This window comes from Malus domestica, chromosome 15 (genome assembly GCF_042453785.1).
Source record: "Malus domestica chromosome 15, GDT2T_hap1".
Classification (NCBI taxonomy): Eukaryota; Viridiplantae; Streptophyta; class Magnoliopsida; order Rosales; family Rosaceae; genus Malus; species Malus domestica.
This window is the reverse complement of record NC_091675.1, coordinates 13705089-13726466: the sequence shown is the minus strand read 5'-3', so window position 1 is coordinate 13726466 and position 21378 is coordinate 13705089. Positions and strand designations below refer to the sequence as shown.

General features: G+C 37.3%; 2 protein-coding genes and 1 long non-coding RNA gene across 3 annotated transcripts; 2 read left to right on the top strand and 1 right to left on the bottom strand.

Moving 5' to 3' along the window:
• Positions 1 to 211: 211 nt before the first annotated feature.
• On the top strand, positions 212 to 2009 carry LOC114821782 (early nodulin-93-like). Its single transcript, XM_070813805.1, has 4 exons — positions 212 to 554; positions 1134 to 1195; positions 1292 to 1367; positions 1483 to 2009. Exons 1-4 carry the CDS (start codon positions 476 to 478, stop codon positions 1587 to 1589), a joined length of 324 nt encoding a protein of 107 aa, XP_070669906.1. The 5' UTR covers positions 212 to 475; the 3' UTR covers positions 1590 to 2009.
• A 9967-nt stretch (positions 2010 to 11976) lies between these two features.
• Positions 11977 to 12544, top strand: LOC139192334 (uncharacterized). Its single transcript, XR_011576419.1, has 2 exons — positions 11977 to 12100; positions 12236 to 12544. It is a non-coding gene; the product is annotated as an uncharacterized lncRNA (long non-coding RNA).
• Positions 12545 to 12711: 167 nt separating this feature from the next.
• On the bottom strand, positions 12712 to 15011 carry LOC103400450 (pentatricopeptide repeat-containing protein At1g08070, chloroplastic). Its single transcript, XM_008339100.4, has one exon. The coding sequence runs from the start codon at positions 14928 to 14930 to the stop codon at positions 12720 to 12722; it is 2211 nt and encodes a 736-aa protein (XP_008337322.3). The 5' UTR covers positions 14931 to 15011; the 3' UTR covers positions 12712 to 12719.
• Between the last annotated feature and the right edge of the window lie 6367 nt (positions 15012 to 21378).

Below are 21378 nucleotides of genomic sequence, written 5' to 3'. Positions count from 1 at the left end.
CTCATTTTTTAAGAGTCTCCTTTGCATTTCTTATTTTAATACAATCAAAATTTTTAATTACTGTACCGTCTAATAAACATTTATCATGTGTTTTAAAAATTATATTATTTGTCAAATAAATAATTATAAAGAAATAAATTAATGACACCAGAAAATCCCTCTATATTTGATTTACATTGGTACCCTAAAGGCCTCAACCATCACTTGGTTTACCCAATATCCCAGACAAAACCATGGGCACTTGGAGGATAAAAAGCCTAAACTGACCAACCAACAACCAAAGGTGAAACTGAAAACAAGTGACTCGGACCCCAGAATTCAATGAAACCACTCACTCACTCACGACATCTGTGCTTCCTAAACCTTTATAAATATCTACCCAAATCCAACATTTCAATTCATCCAAAGAGTTTCAAAAACCTTCTTCGTTCACTTCTTCAAATACCTATTTTTTACAACTAGTTAATCTCCAACAATGGCAAAAAATATGGCTCAGTCTCCCTTCGAGAAGACCTCAATTGACCAACTGGCCATGGCTAAGCGCTATTCCCGTGGTATGCTCGTGCTTCTTTTCTCTCTGGCTCCGCTCTACTTGTATATTTGTCTTGCAACCGGTTATAAATTTCTTTTATTTTATTCCTCTCTCATCATATCATGTAACAAGCATTTTCCGAAAAAGGCTTTTTCCCTTCGACTAACTTCATTCATATAAGCATTATATTAATTAATTACTGGTTTTTTTTATTTATTAATTATTGGCTATATTTTATATTATGATGGCTTTTGAATTTGTCATGTGGTGATTCATGATGTTAAGCATCATGGGATTTCGGATTCCCATGAATTGCAGCATATAAAGCTCTTTACCATGACCCTCTCTAAAAAGCATATACATTTGCAGACTGAAATCTGCTAATAATGTGATTAAGATTTTGTATTGTTTCCATGTAAATGGCTTTTCTTCAGAAAATGGATAAAGTATAAGGTATCCTTTTTTCAGTGGGGGACCGCACTCAGCCATATATCCCAATATTTTCATTTATATAAATTAATTTTCTTCTCTTTTTAAGTAATTCACTTTTACAATTTCTTCCGGAAGTGTAATTATTTTTCTTTTCTAATTGGATCATCAGAGGGTGTAAAAGCAGGAGCTAAGGCAGCTGTTGTTGCCACCATTGCCACTGCCATTCCAACTGTAAGTTTTCGATCTCATCATATTTCAGGCTCTATAAATTACTAGCTACTGTTTTCAGGGTTTACATCTAATTTTATATATGCTTAATATATGCAGATGGCTAGTGTGAGGATGCTACCTTGGGCAAGAGCCAATCTCAATCCCACTGCTCAGGCCCTCATAATCTCCACAGGTTTTCTTTAATCCTTGCCCTAATTATTTATATCACAATCTTCTTAAAACTTATTAATTACAGCATAATTATCATTATAATTGAGGGAAAATAATGTTAATTTGATGGCATGCAGTGGCTGGAATGGCATATTTCATCGTGGCTGACAAGACTATTTTGGCAACTGCAAGAAGGAACTCATTCAATCAAGTGGCTCACCATGGAGCAAGAATTAATCACTAATAACTAGCTAGGGTTTATGCTCTTGTTGCTGCATGGTGAACCCAATCATCTTTAAATATATAAATAAATAGAGACGTGTTTCAATCTAATAGCACTAGAGCGTTTATGTACTAAATTTTCAGCACTAATTTATGAATGCAAATTTTATAAAGCTTTTGAGAGGGAGCTGTACGTAAGCCTCCAAGTCAACGTTGTATGTGCTTGAAGACGTCAATGGAGGCCTAATTGATGTGGAGATCAGTACATTTTAGCTGTACGAGCGCAAGCAGCTTCTATTCTTCTTCACCCGTGTGCAAGAAAGTGAAGAGTAATAGCTATATGGTCCGGTTTAGAGCCTCTCAAAGGGTTGTATTGTTTATGTATGACTTTCTTCAGGTTTCACCATATGAGAAGTTATAATATATAAAGAATTTCATATCATGGTCATCGATCTGATTGCTTTTCGAGCTTCATAGTGTTTGTTCAAGTTCCATGCAAATCTTTGACACAACGATTTATATCTGCTCAGGCCTGATTAACTGGATGTATTTGAAAGCAAAGGGCCAGTTTGAAAACTTCAAGCTGATTTGTATACCAAGGAACAAATATATAGTAAACTAAATTCAAAATTGTCGTTACAAAATAAATTAAAATATAAATGAATTATTATAATTATCTTAATTGCAACCATGATGCCAAGACTATATATATTTAAAAGTTATGAGAATCTGAACAGCTATTGCTTCCATACTTTCATGTTCATAGGCTACTATTTTTGGTGGGGTGGGGGTGGAATCAGAAATATTGAATTGACAAATACAAATCGAGCTACAGAAACTCTTAGTCGACATGGTACATTGTCCATATTAATCAAACTAAGGATCTTTTTATTGACAAAAAAAAAAAAGGAATCTTTTTATCTTTAATTCCTTTACCCATTGACTACTAAGTTAATGCTTCGGAATGACGAAGGGAGATGTCACCTGTCACGGGCGCAATGCAATGTATGTCTTATCTTTTTCTTAAGCACTTGGCTGTGTAAGAGGAAAAAAAAGACCCTGATTTATTTGTGTGTGAATAAATTTTTTAATTGAAATATAAGAGATGTGTTAAAATTACATGTAGATGAGGTTTAAAAAAAAAATTAATTTGTACGAAATTACATTATTGTTCATAACTTTATTTTGTAATAGAAAACTGAAATTTCTTTTTAACCTTCTTTTTATTGTTAAAGACGGTTGTTAATGAGCAGTTTATATTATATTTTATTGTGTTGGTCATTGAGTTTGATGAGGTTTGATTGAGTTGGTAGGTTTTCCAAGCTACTGCCTCTGCCTCATTTCAACGAGGTAAGATGAAAGTTGAATGCGCTACCCCACGGTAGCTACTGTGCACTGCCATCTGGCGGTGCAAAGACGAACAACTTATGAAACCACTGCCCCCCCCCCCCCCCCCACTCAAGGAAAAATCCTGTAACATTTTGAATGCTATTCTGCAACAGAAGATCACTTGCTGATCTCAGCCCTTGCTTTTAGGATACTTGTCCTAATCCATTGAACAGTTGATGCGCATGGAACCAAAGCACTCCTGAGCCAACCCATGGTTTTGGCAGCTTTGTCCAAACCAGTAGCAGTTTCCGCTCCCAGATTTATTTGTAATTAAAACGACATTACGTTCTTGTCTAGACGTTAACAAATATAAAATTTTCATTTTGTACTTTATTACATCAATTAGAATAAGCTGAAACTTGAAACTGATCGTATATCTGTTCGTGACGGGAATTTCCGTGGGGAATGCTTCCTGGCCGACAAGCACACAGCTCCTCGAGAGGTTAGCGCTGATTGATGCTTTCTGTCGGGCTTCTGCTTTACTGGCGGGCTTGTCGGGCAAAGCCTGTCAGGCAAGGCTTGTCGGGCAAGGCTAAAAGAGACGGACAGAGTTAACTTTGAAAGGTGCCTTTGTGAGGCCTTAGGTGTAGGCCTTGAGACTCACAATCAAGATTAACTTTGAATTACTCAGGCGTGCCACTACCATCTTCAGCATGGTAGATGTAGAACGGATGTTTGAGTTTTAATTATATATATTCGAGAGACTATGTTAGTTATTGACAAGTGCCTTTGTGGGGCCTTAGGTGTAGGCCTTAAGGCTTCCCATAAATAACTAACTTAGTACTCAAACACATAAGGTTCCTTTTGTTGGTTATATGGGTCTTATAACCGTCATACTTCTGATTACCTGAGCTCAAAGAGCAGAATGAATCCAAATAGGTGCCTTTGTGGGGCCTTGAATAGGCCTTGAGGCTTCCCATCAGAACCCATTCTGTACTCAATGTTCTTGCCCGAGAAATAGGATGAATCCAAATAGGTGCCTTTGTGGGGCCTTGAATAGGCCTTGAGGCTTCCCATCAGAATTCATCCCGTACTCGAACGTTATATGGTCATCATAATATAACAGAAATAAAACTAAGTGGCAGGTCGATTACTTGCGCCCCAAGTAACTTCGGACTTCTTGTTTATCAAAGCTTGTCGTGGATGGGTTAAGTCCACATCAGGTTCTTTTTTATGCCTTGAGGCCAAGGAATTTTTAGGTTGATCAAATCTTATATGCCCGAGGGCTTAGAACTTAGATCTGGCTTGAACTGTGAAGACATATTCAAATCGGATTCAAGCGCTGAGAGAGTCTTTTAATAGCCATATTACTAGAAATAACTTGGATACAACTTGAAGTATACAACATATTGCTAGGCTAATGAATGAAAAGACAAAAATAAAGGAGGTCAGGCAAGGTTGATCGTCTTGAAACTTCCTATCTTTGTGGGTTAACAGAAGGTGTGAAAGCTTAGAAAAGGGGTTGGGAGGTGAGTTTGCAGAAACAAAATCGATACTACAGCAAGCGTTGAACAGGGTAGCATAGCTATTACAAAGGGTTTGTCCCGAAAGGGATGAAGGCTTGGGCTGACTACAGCTTCGTTTTGAAAGCAAATCTGGCTTTGAGCAGAGTTTGTGCTTTTGTTTGTTTGTTTGAGTGTCCTTGATTCTGACTTCTCTTTCTCCTTTTATAGCCACCTTGGCTTGGCCTCCTGTAGCAATAATCTTGCCCGAATGCAGTTTGAAGGATAGTGACTCATCAGCTGTTCACTTGTATTGCCATCATAAAGTACTTTTGGGCTGATTAGCTGGCTGGTCTATACCACTTGGTCCTTGGGTAGGTGAGCAAGTGGTGCAAATGATCTGCACCTAGTCGGGAAAGGCCCTTTCTGCTTTCTAGGTCTGGGCTGAGCTTCGGGCTTTTCCTTCTCTTTTTGGGCCAACTCCCTTCTAAGCCCAAAGTTTAAGTTTCAACCCAAACAATATCACTAGTAGAAAAGATACCTTCCGCGACGAGATTTTGCGTGATAAAAAAAATTTTGTCACCTAACTAGCACTTGCATGACGAAAACATAGATTGGTCACACAAAAATGGCAAGATACAAAAATAAATAAAATAAAATTATGCGACGAAAATATTCGTCGCGTAAGGATACTTCACGCAACGAACACGTGTATTTGTCACGCAAGGAAAAGAGGAAAATAAAAATTTGCCGCCAAATGTTTGCGCGACGAATTTGTCACTCAAAGTTTCATTGAAAACGGTCAAATGCCCTTTAAACGTTCCCATTTAGTGCACATTTATAACGCATTTTGCGCGACCAAGAGGTTCGTGGCTCAAAGTGTTACGGGTTCTATATAAACAAAATTTCAAAACCCTAGTTTTCAAAGGTTTTGTTTCAAATGCGATGATCGATTCGGTTCCTGATTCAACGAAAAGTTGCGAGGGAGAAGGCTCTCGCGAAGGGAAAGGTAAAAAAGAAAATTATTGTTGAATTAGTTGTCTTATATTTGATATGGTTGAATTTTTTTTTTAATAGTCTATTACTTTTAAAATTTTGTGGTAGAAAAAGATATGAGGAAAGCAATGTTGCAAATAGAGAGGTACCGTCGTAAGCGATTGCCCTCCTTTGAAGACAAAAGTAGGGCTGATGTGTACACCAAACTTAGGTTTGATATTGGGGTTTGGTGCGGAACCAATGTTCTACCGAGTTTAAGTCTTGGAAAATGGTGCCTGAGGAGTTGAAGAAATCCATGGTGGCAGGAGTTATCGGTAAGTTTGTATTAAAGAATGTATAATTATTTTTGTTAAAAAATAGTATTTTTTTCAATTACTAATTTATTTTTATTGGCATTAATACAAGTTCATTGGGATGTTGATGAAACCGATGAGAAGCAGTGAAAGTATTTGGATGACCTTTTCAAGATGCATTTATGGCGGTGGAAGTTTGATGTGTAGCGGGCTGCGGAGTGTGGGGGAGTTCCCAATGCCACTACTGATGCCTCGGAGGAGGAGGATTGAAGTTTATTTGTTTTTTTTTTTTATGAAATAAGATATATTTGGACGTTATGTTTGACTTTATTTAATAAATTTATGTTATATGGATGACTATTAATATTTACATTAGTTATAATATGTATTTGGATTAATAAATTAGCTTTATTAATTATTGTGGAAATGTTTAATTAGGTTTGAGTTTTTTATTTAGATTAAAATAAAAATTTATATTTGTTAAAAAGAAAACGAAAAAAAATGAATTTTTTTTTAAATATGCATGTTGCACGACCAACATAGTTTTTGTCATAGCTCGTCCTAAATATATAATTTTCGACGATGTGGAATGACGGAATTGCCCTCGGACGTTAAATAATGTGTGTGAGTTATTATTAGGTTAAATTGTTTTAGATTGGTGACCCAATTAGAACTAAGACTTTTCTTAGTTTTGATTGGTGGCATTTGGACCACACACACACCCACCTACCTTCTCTCTCTTTCCTGTGCTCTCTCTCTCTCTTGCAGACACTCTTTCTCTCATTCGAACTCGTACGGACAAACACCCAAAATCCTTGAAACTTCACGGATCGTGATCAAGGTTGGCACCATTGTGTTCGTGGAGCTCAGACGAGACGATTAGTATCAATTTCAGGTAAAGATACCTTCGAAAACCCTAGTTTTCATAACCCCCGATTTATGCACTGTTCATGCACACGTAATTATGGATGTTTTTGGAAATTTGAAGCTTGTAGGAAGCTTAGTGAGGTCCCAAGGAAGCTCGGAGTGCTTCGTTTAAAGGTTTTGGACGTCGGGATCGTGTGGACGAAGTTTGGCCGGTTTTTCTTGGAATTCTCCGGTGAGATCCCTTGACTTTGAGAACTTTAAATTCGTATGATTGTGTTCTACAAGTTAAGAGCTTCATTTTGGTATAAATTGCGTGAAAAATGGTGAAGAATCGAGTGAGAAATCAAAGTTCTAAAAATCCCCAGTTTTCCGGCGATGGCGACGGTCGCCGAAGTCCCAAGGTTGAAAGCAAAGGAATATTCCAACGTCATTAGTTAGATTTAACGGTAACACTTAGAAGTTAACAGAATATTCGCGGTATATGCCTGACAGCGTTAACTGACGCCGTCAGTATGCCTGGCACATGGCCGCGCGTGGGGGGCGTGTCTGGTCGTGCCATTGTCGGCGCGTGGGGGCGCGTGAAGCTTCCAAAAATTTATCTAAAAATATGGGGATGATCTTGAGATTGTGTAGGTCACTGTGGTATGTTCATATACCCATTTTGAGCTATGTATGAGAAGTTATTAGCTAGTTTTGCCTATGTGCTTTAAAATAACGTTTTTATAGTTAATTCGCATATAGGTGAGACGTATCCCAAGGACGAGCGTATCCAAGGGTGACTCGGGGGCTACGACCCTTCGACATACCAGTGAGTGGGCTTTTGGTTTTCAGTATATATTATATACTTGATATTTTCCCAGAAAAAATATGTTTAAATGATAGTATGCCTTAATGCCATGCATATAAGTTATAATTCATACATGAATTTGGTATGTGATGCTTTATATGTATAAATGTGGTGCTGTGGATGCATAAGTAAGCTCAGGTAAGTTGTGTTTGGTTATGTGAATCATCGATGAGGTAATATATGATTGATTAATGTTGAGCTCATAAAACTGCACTTAGGGTGATTGTGATTTAGCTAGAGTTATGGCACATGCCTGTTTATTATGTCACCTCCCGCACCATATGCTCATATTGGATCCAATTTAGGTGCACAGTCTTGTCGTACAGACCTTATTTATGGTTCCGACTCGTAGGTGACTAGCGATTTATCGCCCAGCTATTATGTGAGAGTAGTATTAAGTATGATTATATTTCACCCATTATTGTCGTATAGACCTTTTTGTTTGGTTCCGACTCTTATGCAGTATATTGTCGTATAGGTCATAGTAGTGACTCCGGCTAGAGTGACTTTTGAGCTATGAATTCAGTCGTACAAACTACCATAGGGGTTCCGGCTCACACGTTATATTTATATGAAATTATTCTTACCTGAATTGCTTACTCTGTTATATCTTGGCTTGGTATACATATGAATATGATTATGTGTAGCATGAATTGAATTGATATGATTTCATATATATATATGTATATGCTTATATCTTGATTCTGGGAAAAATTATACACGTTTTACAGCGAGGGGTTAGTTATATTGATAGATTAAATGATTTTGTAAAACATTTGTTTTTGCCCACTCACGTTTTCTGTTTTGCGCCCCTCCAGGTTTTAAGTAAGCTTGTTGTTGGTGGCTTGAGGACGTCGGCAGTTCTGACCTATCTAAATAATAGTAGGACATTCCTGGTACTGTGTAACTAGTACTTGTCCTACTGGACTGCACCTAGACTTATTATGCTCTGATTAGGAGTGTTTACTGTTGTAACTACCTCCTATCACTTCCTGTTTAGTAATGCACTTTAGTAATTTGGTTTTTAATTATTCGTATAATTCTTATCATTATTGCTTCCGCACTGTACACATGGCTACGTCACTCTCACGTGACGGCCAGTATGCCTTGATCTCGGTCTGGGTGTGTCAGTTTTCGTCGCCCAACTTGTTTACATTAATTAATTATAAAGAAAACGAAAAAAAAAAAATTATTTAGACTTGCGCAACGAATATATATGTTCACAAAATGATTTGTGCAAAAGAAATCTTTATAATGTGACTTCAGCTGCAGAGGCAAAAACTGCAGTAAAACTGCAAAATCCGCCTCTGCACCTCCTCGCCTTTCGTTTTTCTTCAATATGGCATCTGTCACTTCCATTTTCTCTCAATTTCATCATCTAATACTCCCTCCATTTTCTTCACTAGGTTGATTGAGCTATCTCGGTGTGTCTAGTAAGCCTTTTTTTAGGGTAAAAGTATTAATGTCAATTCATACTAACGCCATGAAATTCGTTGTCTATAGGGATATTGTGTGTGATTAGCGATTGGTGGAGAGCGATTTGGAAGGTATTTTCTTCATTTTATTTTTTTAAAACATATAAATTAATTAAATTATGTTGAAATTATGTTTTTATGTTTATATTATGTTGGGAAATTATATTTATATTATATTGTTAAATTTGTACGTGACGTACAAATATGTGTTGTGATGTACGGAGTCAATTGTAATTAGGTTCATACCTTTATTTTTTAGTAAAACTTAGTTTCCCGTTTAAGGATTAGTTGGATTTCACGCATGGATATGAAAGCATGACTACGGTCCAATTGATTCTTGAATTGTCCCATTATTTGGACAGTTTGGGAATGCAGTTATGGCATGTAGTTTATGGTTCAAGGATTAGGTTTGGGTCGTGACGATTTCGGTGTCATCTCTATACATTATTTGGGTGGCACATAGGTATTTCATATCTACGTCGTCCATCTGAAAAACTGTACAGAGATGCTGTCGAAATTCCTCTACGTCGAAATCTAATCTGATGTAGCTGTAAATTACGTGACATAACTTTGCATTCCCGAATGGGATAAGGCCCTTATCGGAGGCATAAGGTGACAAGATTATGATGAAGTTGTTGTGATTGTTGTACTGTTATTATGGTTGTAGGAATTTTGGACAGAACATGGATACAAAAACTGAACAGATGCACGGACGAATGCTTGGATGGAATCGAGGATTTTATTGACTTTGCACGTACATATAACTCGAGTGCAACTAGAATTCGGTGTCCTTGTAGGAGGTGTAACAACACGTTAAGGGACACAATTGAAAATGTTCAATTTCATTTAGTAATGAATGAAATGGTATAGACCTATAATACTTGTAACCATCATGGGGAACAATTAGACAATATCTCGTCTTCAAACGCCACAAGAATAGGCAATGTTGAACCTAATATGGATCCCGATGAACAAGTCATGGATATTTTAAATGATGTTTTTCCATTTGCATCAACAAACACCAATCAAGAAGGGGAAGATGACGTGCCTACACCAATAGACAGTGCAAAATTCGAACAATATGAAAAACTATTGAAAAATGCCAACCAAGAGTTATACCCGGGATGAGAGGACTTTTCAGTTCTCACAACCTTTATGGAACTAATGCATGGAAAAATGAAGTATCATATGTCGAACCAATGTTTCGATTACTTTTTGGGACTTTTCAAGAGAATGTTACCAAATGGTCTTGGATTGGATTATGAAAAAATTCACGCTTGCAAAAATAACTGTATTTTATTATATAAAGAGAATAAAGCATTGAATAAATGCCCTGTATGTAATGAGTCGAGGTTCAAAATGACATCTCAGTATAAAACTACTAAGATCCCATAAAAAAGTCATATGTTATCTGCCTTTGAAACCTGGGTTGCAGTGATTGTATATGTCGACGCATACTGCCACCGACATGAGATGACATAAGGAAAAACAGGTAGACGACGATGTGATGAGGCATCTTGCAGATAGGGAGGCATGGAAAGATTCGATCGAACATTCCCCGAGTTTGCTGTTGATCCCCAGAATGTTAGATTAAGATTTGCCAGTGACAGATTCAATCTGTTTGGGGTTCTAAACCAACACCACAACACTTGGCTGCTTTTCATATTTCCATAAAATTTACCGCCTTGGAAATGCATGAAAAAGGAATACATGATGATGACTCTTTTGATAATTGAAGACCCTGGTAGGTCAATCGATGTTTACTTAAAGTCGTTGGTTGATGAGTTAAAGGATTTATGGACAAACGATGTGCGCACATACGATAAGTGTAATGGGAAGATGTTCACTTTGCGGGCAGCAATTATGTGGACTGTGAACGATTTTTCTGCATATGCAATGGTTTTTGGGTGGAGCACTAGGGTTATATGGCATGCCCTGTATGCAAGGATGCTGTAACATCTGGTAGGCACGCTGGAAAAGTTTGTTACCTTGGTTATCGGAGATGGTTGCCATAGGACCAGGAGTGGCGGGAAAAGGATAAAGAGTTCAACGGAAAACAGAGCCTCGCCTTAGACCTAGAGAATGGTCCAGTGATCAAATTTTGAAACAGCTTAACCATTTGAATTTTGTTTCATTTGGGAAAACAATAAGTAAGACCAGATCTTCTACACATATGAACTGGAAGCACAAGTTTACGTTTTTTGAGCTCCCGTATTGGTCGAAACTTAAATTGAGACACAACCTCGATGTTATGCATGTTGAGAAAAATGTATTTGACACATTGGTGGGCACCATTCTAGATATCGAGGGCAAGACAAAGGAGACAATCAAAGCTCGTCTTGATTTGGAACGAATGAGAATACATAGGGTTTATGCAATGGGGATAAGCTATAAGGGATCCCCAGAATGTTGGATTGGGACTTGCCACTGACGGATTTCATCGCGACGAAGTTTCCATCACTTTGACGTTTGTGCAATGGGGATAAGCTTTGCGCGATCAATTTGTGTTCGTCACGTTAAACGTTAAACGTAGTAGTGTATATATCTCATTTTGTTTATCTTTCTCATTACGTAACTAAGTTACATTACAAAAGAGGTTGACACAATTTAATACAACCAGGATTAGCTAAGATACTTTCCCTTTTGACCAACTTGATTTATATGCATTTTCTTAATTAATTATTGGTTATAAATTATATTATATATATAGTTAAGCATCATGAGATTTGGGATTCCTATGAATTGTTGGAGACTGAATCTGCTATGCGAATTATGTGATTAAGATTCTTTTTTATTGCCATCTTGCTCTTGCAGCCATATATTGCACACCAAGCACTTTTTTACTGGGGGACCACACTGATGGTCATATATTCCAATATTTTTATGTATTTGTAATTATTTTGTTTTTATTTTCAAGTAATTCGTCTTTAGAAATTCTTCTAGGAGTGTGATTCTTTTTATTTTCTTAATTAACAGCCGTTGTTGCTACCATCGCCACTGCCATTCCAACTAATCTAATAATTGTCAAGAAAATTGGACAATCGCTGAACTGAATCTAAGGGCACAGAGTGCCGCGGCATTTACAACCGCTCGTCTAAACTACTTATATGGGATTTACATCTAATTTTCTATAATTATATATATGTAGCTGGTTAGTGTGAGGATGCTGCCTTGGACTAGAGCCAATCTCAATCCCACCGCTCAGGCCCTCATAATCTCCACAGGTTTTCTTTAATCCTTGCCCTAATTCCCCATCATAATCTCCTTCAAAAGCTATTAATGTCTGCCTTAATTATCATTAATTAGTTTATGTGTGTGTATATATATATTGAATGCAAATATTGTTAACTTGATGGCAGTGGCTGGAATGGCATACTTTATCGTGGCGGAGAAGACTGTTTTGGCAACTGCAAGAAGGAACTCATTCAATCAAGTGGCTTACCATGAAGCCTGAGTTCATCACTAATTAACTAGGGTTTAAGTTCTTGTTGTTGCAGGGTGTGTGAACCATTTATGAGGTTTGGCCTTGGCCAATTATAAATGATCAAAATAAAAAAAGTTGTGAGATGAATTGTGGGTTATGATCAAAATAAATCACATGATCAAACTTAACAAAATTGTGGATTGAAACAGAATTTAGATGGAATATTGTTAAAATGTTTGAAGTTTGGATGGTTGACTGGAACTTTTTTAGTCAGGGTGGTAAACGAATATAAGTTATAGAAAAAATTTAGGTGTCATTTGTGCAATTTTTTCTTAATTTAATCATTAAGACTCTCAACTGCATAGAGGATTTAAAATGGCCCTTGGCCTAAAAGCGTATACAATATGTACAAGTGGTTTTCACCAATTGTCATTACATGAACAAGAACCATCTCTAAAATGGTGGAAACGGTTCCCATCTCTTGCAATAATCTCCCTATTAAAGATCTTGGATATCAGCTTTGTTGCTGAATGGCAATTCCCACAAACACGAAGATTCTTTACTATTCGAATCGTTGTGCCTGGCTTCGTGCTGATCAGACCGAAAGCAATGGCTAATTTCTCACTGTGATGACTCAAAGCCACTTCCTTCCACTCCTCACCCATGTCGTAGAGCACCTCCGATGTATCCGGCACAAAACCCGCCTTATCCAAAAGCCTATCGATTTCTTCCAACATCTCGTAGATTTCTTTACTTAATGGGTGAGATTTGTCACTGACGAGAAACTCATGAACAACACTATTGACCTCAATAGAGGTAGAGCCAGGAACTTTCTTGATTCCCAAGTCATTCAGCCTCGTTCTTATTCTTGCCATATCATCCCACCTGCCAGCTCCTGCATAGATATTTGATAGCAGAACATACGCCCCGGCATTTTCAGGCTCCACTTCAAACAGATGTTTGGCAACGGATTCACCCAGCTCCACGCGCCTGTGGAGTCTACAAGCTCCAAGCAGAGAACCCCACACAGCACCATCTGGCTTCATTTCCATGCTCTTCATTAGGGCCCCAGCTTCATCAAATAACCCGGCTCGCCCTAGAATATCTATCATGCATCCATAGTGATGCAGTTCTGGTGCAATATGGTAATCCGTCGTCATGGAGCTGAAGTATTGGCGTCCAAGGTCTACAAGACCACCATGGTTACAAGCAGATAAAACTCCTACAAATGTGATAGCATCTGGGTTGAATCCTTCATCCTCCATTTTTGAGAAAAGCTCAAGGGCTGCATGCGCATCCCCGTGCATTGCTAAGCCGGATATCATTGCATTCCAAGAAGCCAAGCTTTTGGTTTCCATGCCATTAAAGACTTGTTTTGCTGCCTCGATGTTTCCGCATTTTGCATACATGTCAATCAGGCTCGTCCAGAGGGAAGTATTGGTAAACTTCTGGAAGTTCTTATCTATGTAGGCATGAATCCACTTGCCAAGATCAAGAGCTCCTAAATGAGCACAAGCTGGAAGAATGGCTAAGAATGTGACATCATTAGGCTGCGTATTTGATCGTAGCATCAACCGAAACTGCATCAAGGCTTCTTTGTAGTGGCTCTTATGTGTATAACCACCAATCATTACATTCCATGAAATTACATCCCTTTGCTGCAAACCATCAAATAAACCCCGAGCTATGTCCAATGCACCACACTTCGAGTACATATCAATAAGTGCACTGACGAGGCGAAGATTTGAACCAAGTCCATGATCCTCAATCCAAGACGCAACCCATTTGCCCAATTCGAGAGACCCTGATTGAGCACAAGCAGAAAGCACCGTAACCATAGTACTCTCATTGGGAGAGACATTTGCTTTCCGCATCTCCCCAAACAAAGCTAATGCCTCTTCAAATCGGTCCCTTTGAGCATAACCCGAAATCATGGCATTCCAAGACACCACATCTCTCACAGGTATTTCATCGAACAGAACACGAGCATCATCCATACAACCCCTCGAAACATAACCGCTGATCAACGCCGTAAACGAAACAGCATCTCTCAGATGACTTTTATCAAACACCAGACGTGCACTAACCAATTCACCATTTTGTGCATACATATTGATAAGAGAAGTGTGCACAAAGGCATCCGACTCCAGTCCAAGCTTCACAACATGTCCATGAACCTGTTTCCCTTCGTGGGTCGCCGCGGTTTTCGTACAAGACTTCAAAAGAAAAGGGAAAGTATAAGAATTTGGCTCCACTCCCGAAAGGATCATCCGGACATAGAATTCCACGGCCTCTAACGGCCTGGAGCTCAAGGAATAACCTCGAATGATCGTGTTCCAAACAATCTGATTTGGGTTCTCGATGGATTCGAATACCGAGAGAGCGTAAGAGAGATCCCCGAAGGGCGAAACGGCGCAAAACTCGATGAGCTTGCTGAGGGCAAAGTGGGTGTTGTGGAGGCCGGTTTTGACGATGTGGGTGTGGACTTGTTTGAGATTTTGGATGCTTTTGCATTTGGAGAGAAGGGTGAGAGATGGATGGGTTTGGAGGAGTTTGTACGGTGGGTCAGCGGCGGGGAGGACATGAAAATTGCAGGGTAGAATTGGCAACGATGAAGAGGAAAACACCATGATTGAGTGACTTGAATTTTGGTACACTGAAAAACGTAGGGATAAGGGAGTATGGTAGGTACAATTTGAAATACAGTTTAGTGGGTTAGTTAGGATTACCCGCCAAAATTAACTACATTGGCCCTTCTTAATAATATTGACTAATCTTGGTTTTTTTTTTCTTCCCAATATTTTGTGTAAAAAATTCTTTTTGTATCTTTTCGATTAAATTTGATTATTCTATTTAAGATGATTTAGATGTTTAGGGGTGTCAAAATTATGGACTATTTTTACAGTTACAACTTATGAGAGTAATTGTTTTCTTATTAAATTTATAGATTATACATTTTGCCCATTTTTGTGACCGAACAAAAGAAGGATAAATCAGCCGGTTCTTAGATTTTTTTTTATTTTTTGGTTTTGATTTAGGTTATGGTTCAAGCTATTTCTGTACAAAAATATACAAGGGTAAGTTGTGTGTGTGTGCACGTAATTTATTCTGGATTGTTGATGGAGGTTGAGCTCAACATCAATTTCACATTTAAATATATAATGAGAAATAAGTCTCATGACGATAGCATGAGAGTCATTGTTTTATAATTGTGACGAAGGCAGAAAATAAGTATCTTGGAGATAGTGCGCCACCCCTAGGTTCACATCCAACTTGGTAGGCATGGCAATGCGAAGTCCAATTCATGCAGTATATTATCTTCAAGTATTTTCCAAATATTGCCAGGAATATGGAGACCCAGTTTAGTATATTCACATGCTCAAATATGGGATTAGTGGTTCTTATATATTCTTAGGTTTCATAAACTTAACCTAGAAATCTACGAAAGAAAAGCCATCAAATAACCCTATTCGTGTCACTCAGTAATAAGGTCTGTTGGTATTTCTCTTCACTTGGAAGTGAGAGATTTTAGGTTCGAATATCATGTGTGGCGAATTCGATATCAAATTAGGTTGCTCATTGTGTGGCTTTACCGAACTCCCCATCTCCTTAATGTAAAAATATCAATGTACAAAAAAAAAAAAAAAAAAAAAAAAACCCCAATTCATTACTCACACATTTTGTTTCCATAATTGACCTTGCAAAAGATAGGATTCATATGAATTACGAGCAATTTAATTAGAGAGAAAATTGTTTAGAGAGTTTTTGGAGTTTTGCAAGAGTATGGACTTGGGTTTTTAGAGAATGTTTTGAAGGTTATGGAATGATTAAAATAAATAGCTAATTGATTAGCTTAAAAAATGGAGAAAGAGGTAAAAAATATATGGAATGAAATAGGTTTTGGGAGTTACCTTGTAGAAGGGATTTGAGGAGATAAGTTTTGAATTGTTTACCTATTTTGGGCACTTTTGATTTGGTTGAAGGATGATTGCCCGCTGCTCGCGCGTAGGAATCCCATTGTACCTCAAGGGTATTTTTGTCTTCTTTTGTCCAAAAATCCACGTGTCGCCTTGTGATTATTTTTGGCTCCACAATTAGGTTTCTAAAATCTGAACAAAATCCACCAAAGACTAAAGGATAGGATAGCAAGGATAGAGCTAGCTTTTAAGAATTGATGGGTTCTCTATTATTTCACACAGCTAGTCATTCCTCATTAGTGATTAGTAGTGTTCAAACTTTTTCAATCTAATTAAGACGTTTCTACGTGATCAATTAAGGTGATTAGGGTTATTGAGTGCTGTTTATCTAAAAAATATCAATCCATACGGGTGAGAATATTCAAATATTTCAAAGGATAGGATATTTTTGTCTTCTTTTGTTCAAATATCCACGTGTCGTCTTGTGATTATTTTTGGCTCCACAATTAGGTTTCTAAAATCTGAACAAAATCCACCAAAGACTAAAGGATAGGATAGCAAGGATAGAGCTAGCTTTTAAGAATTAATGTGTTCTCTATTATTTCACACAGCTAGTCATTCCTCATTAGTGATTAGTAGTGTTCAAACTTTTTCAATCTAATTAACACGTTTCTACGCGATCAATTAAGGTGATTAGGGTTATTGAGTGCTGTCTATCTAAAAAATATCAATCCATACGGGTGAGAATATTCAAATATTCCAAAGGCACGGCTATTTTTTTGCTGGTTATGCATGTCGATGGGCATTGGGGATCCGATATGGAGTTGTAGATTCTCCAAAAGTGTGTATAATTGAGGGGAAAGGTGGCCTCATCCTTCCTTTCCCCTTCCTTTTAAAAATAGTCACACGTATTTGAGGGAATAAAGATTGAAGGGGCACTGTCCAAGGTTTTTTTGTTTTAATTCACGTGGAATTTCATCATGTCTGGTGACCGAAAATGTGGTCATCGATTAGGATTCTCCCTTATCCAATCATAGGTCAACACGCAAGCATCTTTTTGCTACCTCGGATTGCATGGGACTTGTATTTCGTTGACATGTCAGCAAATGCGGACACCGGCCCTGTGCTGCTATGAGAAAATTTTGTGGTATTTGGATCCCACATGTTATAATAAAAGTTTTTTTATCGGTATTATTGATACGTCCTACTTCAAAAATATCTCTAATATTCAGAATATTAATAAAGAATAAAGGTTTTTTGTCCAAAGTAATTCTTATGATTGGCATAATTCTTCAATTCAGTTTCTAATATTTAAAAGGGAACTGTAAAGAAAAGTTCCCGATACTGTACACTTTAACGAAAAATCACATTTTTACACTAAAAAGTTAATTCTGGTACTATTTACTTTACCCTTTATTTTATCATTATCATTAAAACTCAAAGTTTTCAAGTCATTTTCATTAGTTTTCCTTATTTAAAATCGATAAAAGTGGTTTATGAGATTGTCCACCGATGATCATTTTGGTCATTTTGTGAGAAGTCTTCGTTAAATTAAGAGTATTTTTGTCAAATCAACATCTCCCCTTAAACTGATGGTTTCTTCAATTTAACGAAAAAATTTCATAGAAGATCAAAATGATTGACGCTGGACAATCTTAGGGACTACTTTTATCGATTTTAAATCTCAAGAATCAAACTGAAGAGTTATAATAATCTCAATGACTTTTTGGGCTAAAAAGCTAAAAATAAATTCACGTGTTATATTTTGAATGAGGTAATAATCAATATGAAACCAATTCATCATATTTTGAGTAGGCCAAAAAATTGCTCCCAAGTCCCAACTATCAATCACTTGGATGGTCAGAGAAGGCATGCAAATTATCTGATGCGTAAGTTTTCATGTGCATGAATCATTTACTTCAGAAATATTCTTGTTCTGGATGAGGTTTATGATGCAGTTGCTAAAATCCTAGATATGCTATTTCTTTCTTTTTGATCATGCTGAACCCACGTGGGAGGTGGATCGCTGACCCAAGTTGACCTTTGGAAAAATGCTTTGGCTGATCTAAGAGTCTAATCAAATATTGGCTGCTTGAGAATATGATCCAAAATCAACTATATATTAAGGTGTAGAAAAATGGAACTAGAGTGCATGCCTTGAGTAATCAGTTTGATTCTATTCATGCATTCTTCCCATGCATGAACTTTGAAAAGAAAATATTATAATAATCCATAAAATATTATAATACCAAGCTAATAGACATGTGTGAACTTAAACTAATATAACATAAAAAATGCACTATTGATTGGATTTAGAAAAAAATAAAAAATCAGGTCGTTGCATTCTCAAATTTTGGTAAATAGTTTATGCCATACCCCAAATTTCCCAAATTGGTGTTCCCACTTGTAAAAGGATACTGTTGGAGATTTGGAGCTTTAAAAAGAAACCCCCCTGAACTGTGTTCATTGGATTTGCAGCAGCATGCATGCCTGAAACCCTAAAATGTTATGGGGCAGTTGAGCTACAGTCTCCCCAGACAAGAAAAGCCTTGTGTTGAGACCACTTTTGTGAAATAGCAGGTTTGGTTCTCCAGCTCATTCTGCATAAACGGCGTCGCCCGCCGCGATGCTTATTCCAATTTCTGAGAGAATTCCTTTTTTAACAAAAAGAAAGGTGGAATTTGGTGTTAGGCGACCTATAAGATTTTCTAGTCACACCCGTCTTTGCTTTCTTGGAGATTGATTTTCAAACACGTGGCCGACATTCAACTGTTAGAGGATCCAAAGTCACCTCATAATTGAGTTTAGATATTCCTAAGCAAATCAATAATTTAACTTAATTTCACACGTGTGTGTAGGGGTGTGCTATCCATACATCCTATTTTACTTTTCACACATCCTTTGATAATTTTTATCCGTTGATCTTCTTCAATTTATCCGATCCGACGATCGAAAATTAAAAAGGTGTGTGAGAAATAAAATGAGATGTGTGGATATCACACCCCTATATATATAATGCATGCAGAAATTAGAAGAATATGACTCTACATTATATATTTATATTTCTTATAATGTGTGAAGGAAGTTGAGATTTCACTATAAAACTAATTGATATAAGCTCATGCAAGGTCTCTTCTCATCAATGTATCATCTCAACACGCTCTGGCTAGAAAATTGGGGTTTCACTGAATAACCAAGTGGCGATATATGAAACAGCCCCATTTACTTATAAGCCCCATGCCAGCTCACTCATTCCATTAATGTGATATTCATTCTCAACATGCTCCCTCAAGTGTGGCGAATTTTCAAGCTTAGCACATGAACAACACAAATAAGATGACGTGGAGCACATGTAGCAATTGAACTTCACACGCCAGACAACCTGCTCTGATACCTATGGTGGAACCTCCACTTTCTTCATGGTATAGAGCAAGTTGATCCACATGTGAAGCCCAATAGCTACACATACTCCACATCACCCCATTGTTTTGTCCACATGTTAGGCTTGAAAATTCGTCACACGTGAGGAAGGCGTGGGAGAATGTGAGGACAAAGTCCCACATTGGTGAGGGACTAAGCTATGGAAGCGCTTATAAGAGGTTGGGCTACTCCCCATATTGCCAATTAGTTTTATAGTAAAACCTCAACTGTCTTCACTCCCTCATGTGTGTGAATTTTCAAGCCAAAGCATGAACAACACAACTGGTGTGACATGAAGCATGTGTGACCGTTGGACTTCACAAATTGGACAACATGCTTTGATACTTCACAACTGGGACAATGATACCATGAAGAAAGTTGAGATTCCACCATAAAATAATTGGCAGTATCAGAAGTAACCCAACTTATTTATAAATTCATGCAAGATCCCTCCTCTTATCAATGTGAGATTCATCTCAACAATATGAACAAGTTTCACACGAGTCTTATAATATTTTTTAGGACTTAAGGTGTACTCGTCATTCTACTCTGAAGAATTAATATTTGCCTAATTCAATTTTTTTTCTAGTTTATATTGTTTTTAAATATTCATTTCAGTCTCGACCAATATGAAACAATTGAAATGAATTGGATTTTACTATTAAAAATCCAATTCACATGCATAAAGATTAACACTAACATATATAGTTAAAGTTATTTAAACAAATGTGGACATCTAAGTAATCTTCGAATGGCATTTCAATTATTGCCAAAAGGCGAAAGGGAATCGAGAGAGAAGGTAAGAAGAATTTTGCAATGGATGTGTATTGGAGGAATTGATTCCAAGTGAAAATATTTTTAGCAGCATCGAAAGAGTTGTGTGCCTATAAACTTCCATCTGGGGAAGGTGTATTTGCCAGATTGGATGAGAATTAGCCCTCTAGGCGTGTGACGTATGTGTGCATGTAAACTTCCATCTCAGCTTTCCATGTGAAAACCAATGTGAATATTATAACATATATATAGGAAACGAAGATTTACAAAACCATGCATGTTTTTAATCAAGAGTAATGCTACGGACACTAAATTTATTCACCAAATCAAGTTTGTATTAGTTAATCTGTGTCACATAATAATTTATGATAAATACATGTCACATTCCGGTCCGGACTCCCACCACATCCTAGGCTTGACTCCGTCATAGTATGATATTGTCCGCTTTGGGTCCCGACCACACCCTCACGGTTTTGTTTCTGAGAACTCATACGAGAACTTCCTAGTGGATCACCCATCATGGGATGGTTTTGTTTCTGGGAACTCATACGAGAACTTCCTAGTGGGTCACCCATTATGGGATTGCTCTCGCGCGAACTCATTTAACTTTGGAGCTCCGATGGAACTCGAAGCCAGTGAGCTCCAAAAAGCCTTGTGCTAGGCAGAGATGAGAATATACATATAAGGCATAGAGAATCCACTCCCCTGGGTGATGTGTGATGTCACATACACATCAACAATTGTAATATACACAATAGAAAAAAAATAGGGAACTTTAACGAAAAGCTTCTGTACTGTTCACTTTAATGAAAAACCATATTTTTACATTAAAAAATCAATTATGGTACTATTCATTTTATCCTTTATTTTGTCCTTATTGTTAAAACTCAAAGTTTTCAAACCCTTTTCATTAGTTTTTCTAAAAAAAATAATGCTTAGATACACCTCATTATTCATGCATTCAATT

What these genes read in the sequence shown, in the direction of transcription:
- LOC103400450 (XM_008339100.4), bottom strand. Translation starts at nt 14,930, where the DNA reads ATGGTGTTTTCCTCTTCATCGTTGCCAATTCTACCCTGCAATTTTCAT.
- LOC114821782 (XM_070813805.1), top strand. Translation starts at nt 476, where the DNA reads ATGGCAAAAAATATGGCTCAGTCTCCCTTCGAGAAGACCTCAATTGAC. An exon ending in GGCTAAGCGCTATTCCCGTG is followed by an intron (nt 555 to 1,133) that starts GTATGCTCGTGC and finishes TTGGATCATCAG; the next exon opens with AGGGTGTAAAAGCAGGAGCT. An exon ending in TTGCCACTGCCATTCCAACT is followed by an intron (nt 1,196 to 1,291) that starts GTAAGTTTTCGA and finishes TAATATATGCAG; the next exon opens with ATGGCTAGTGTGAGGATGCT.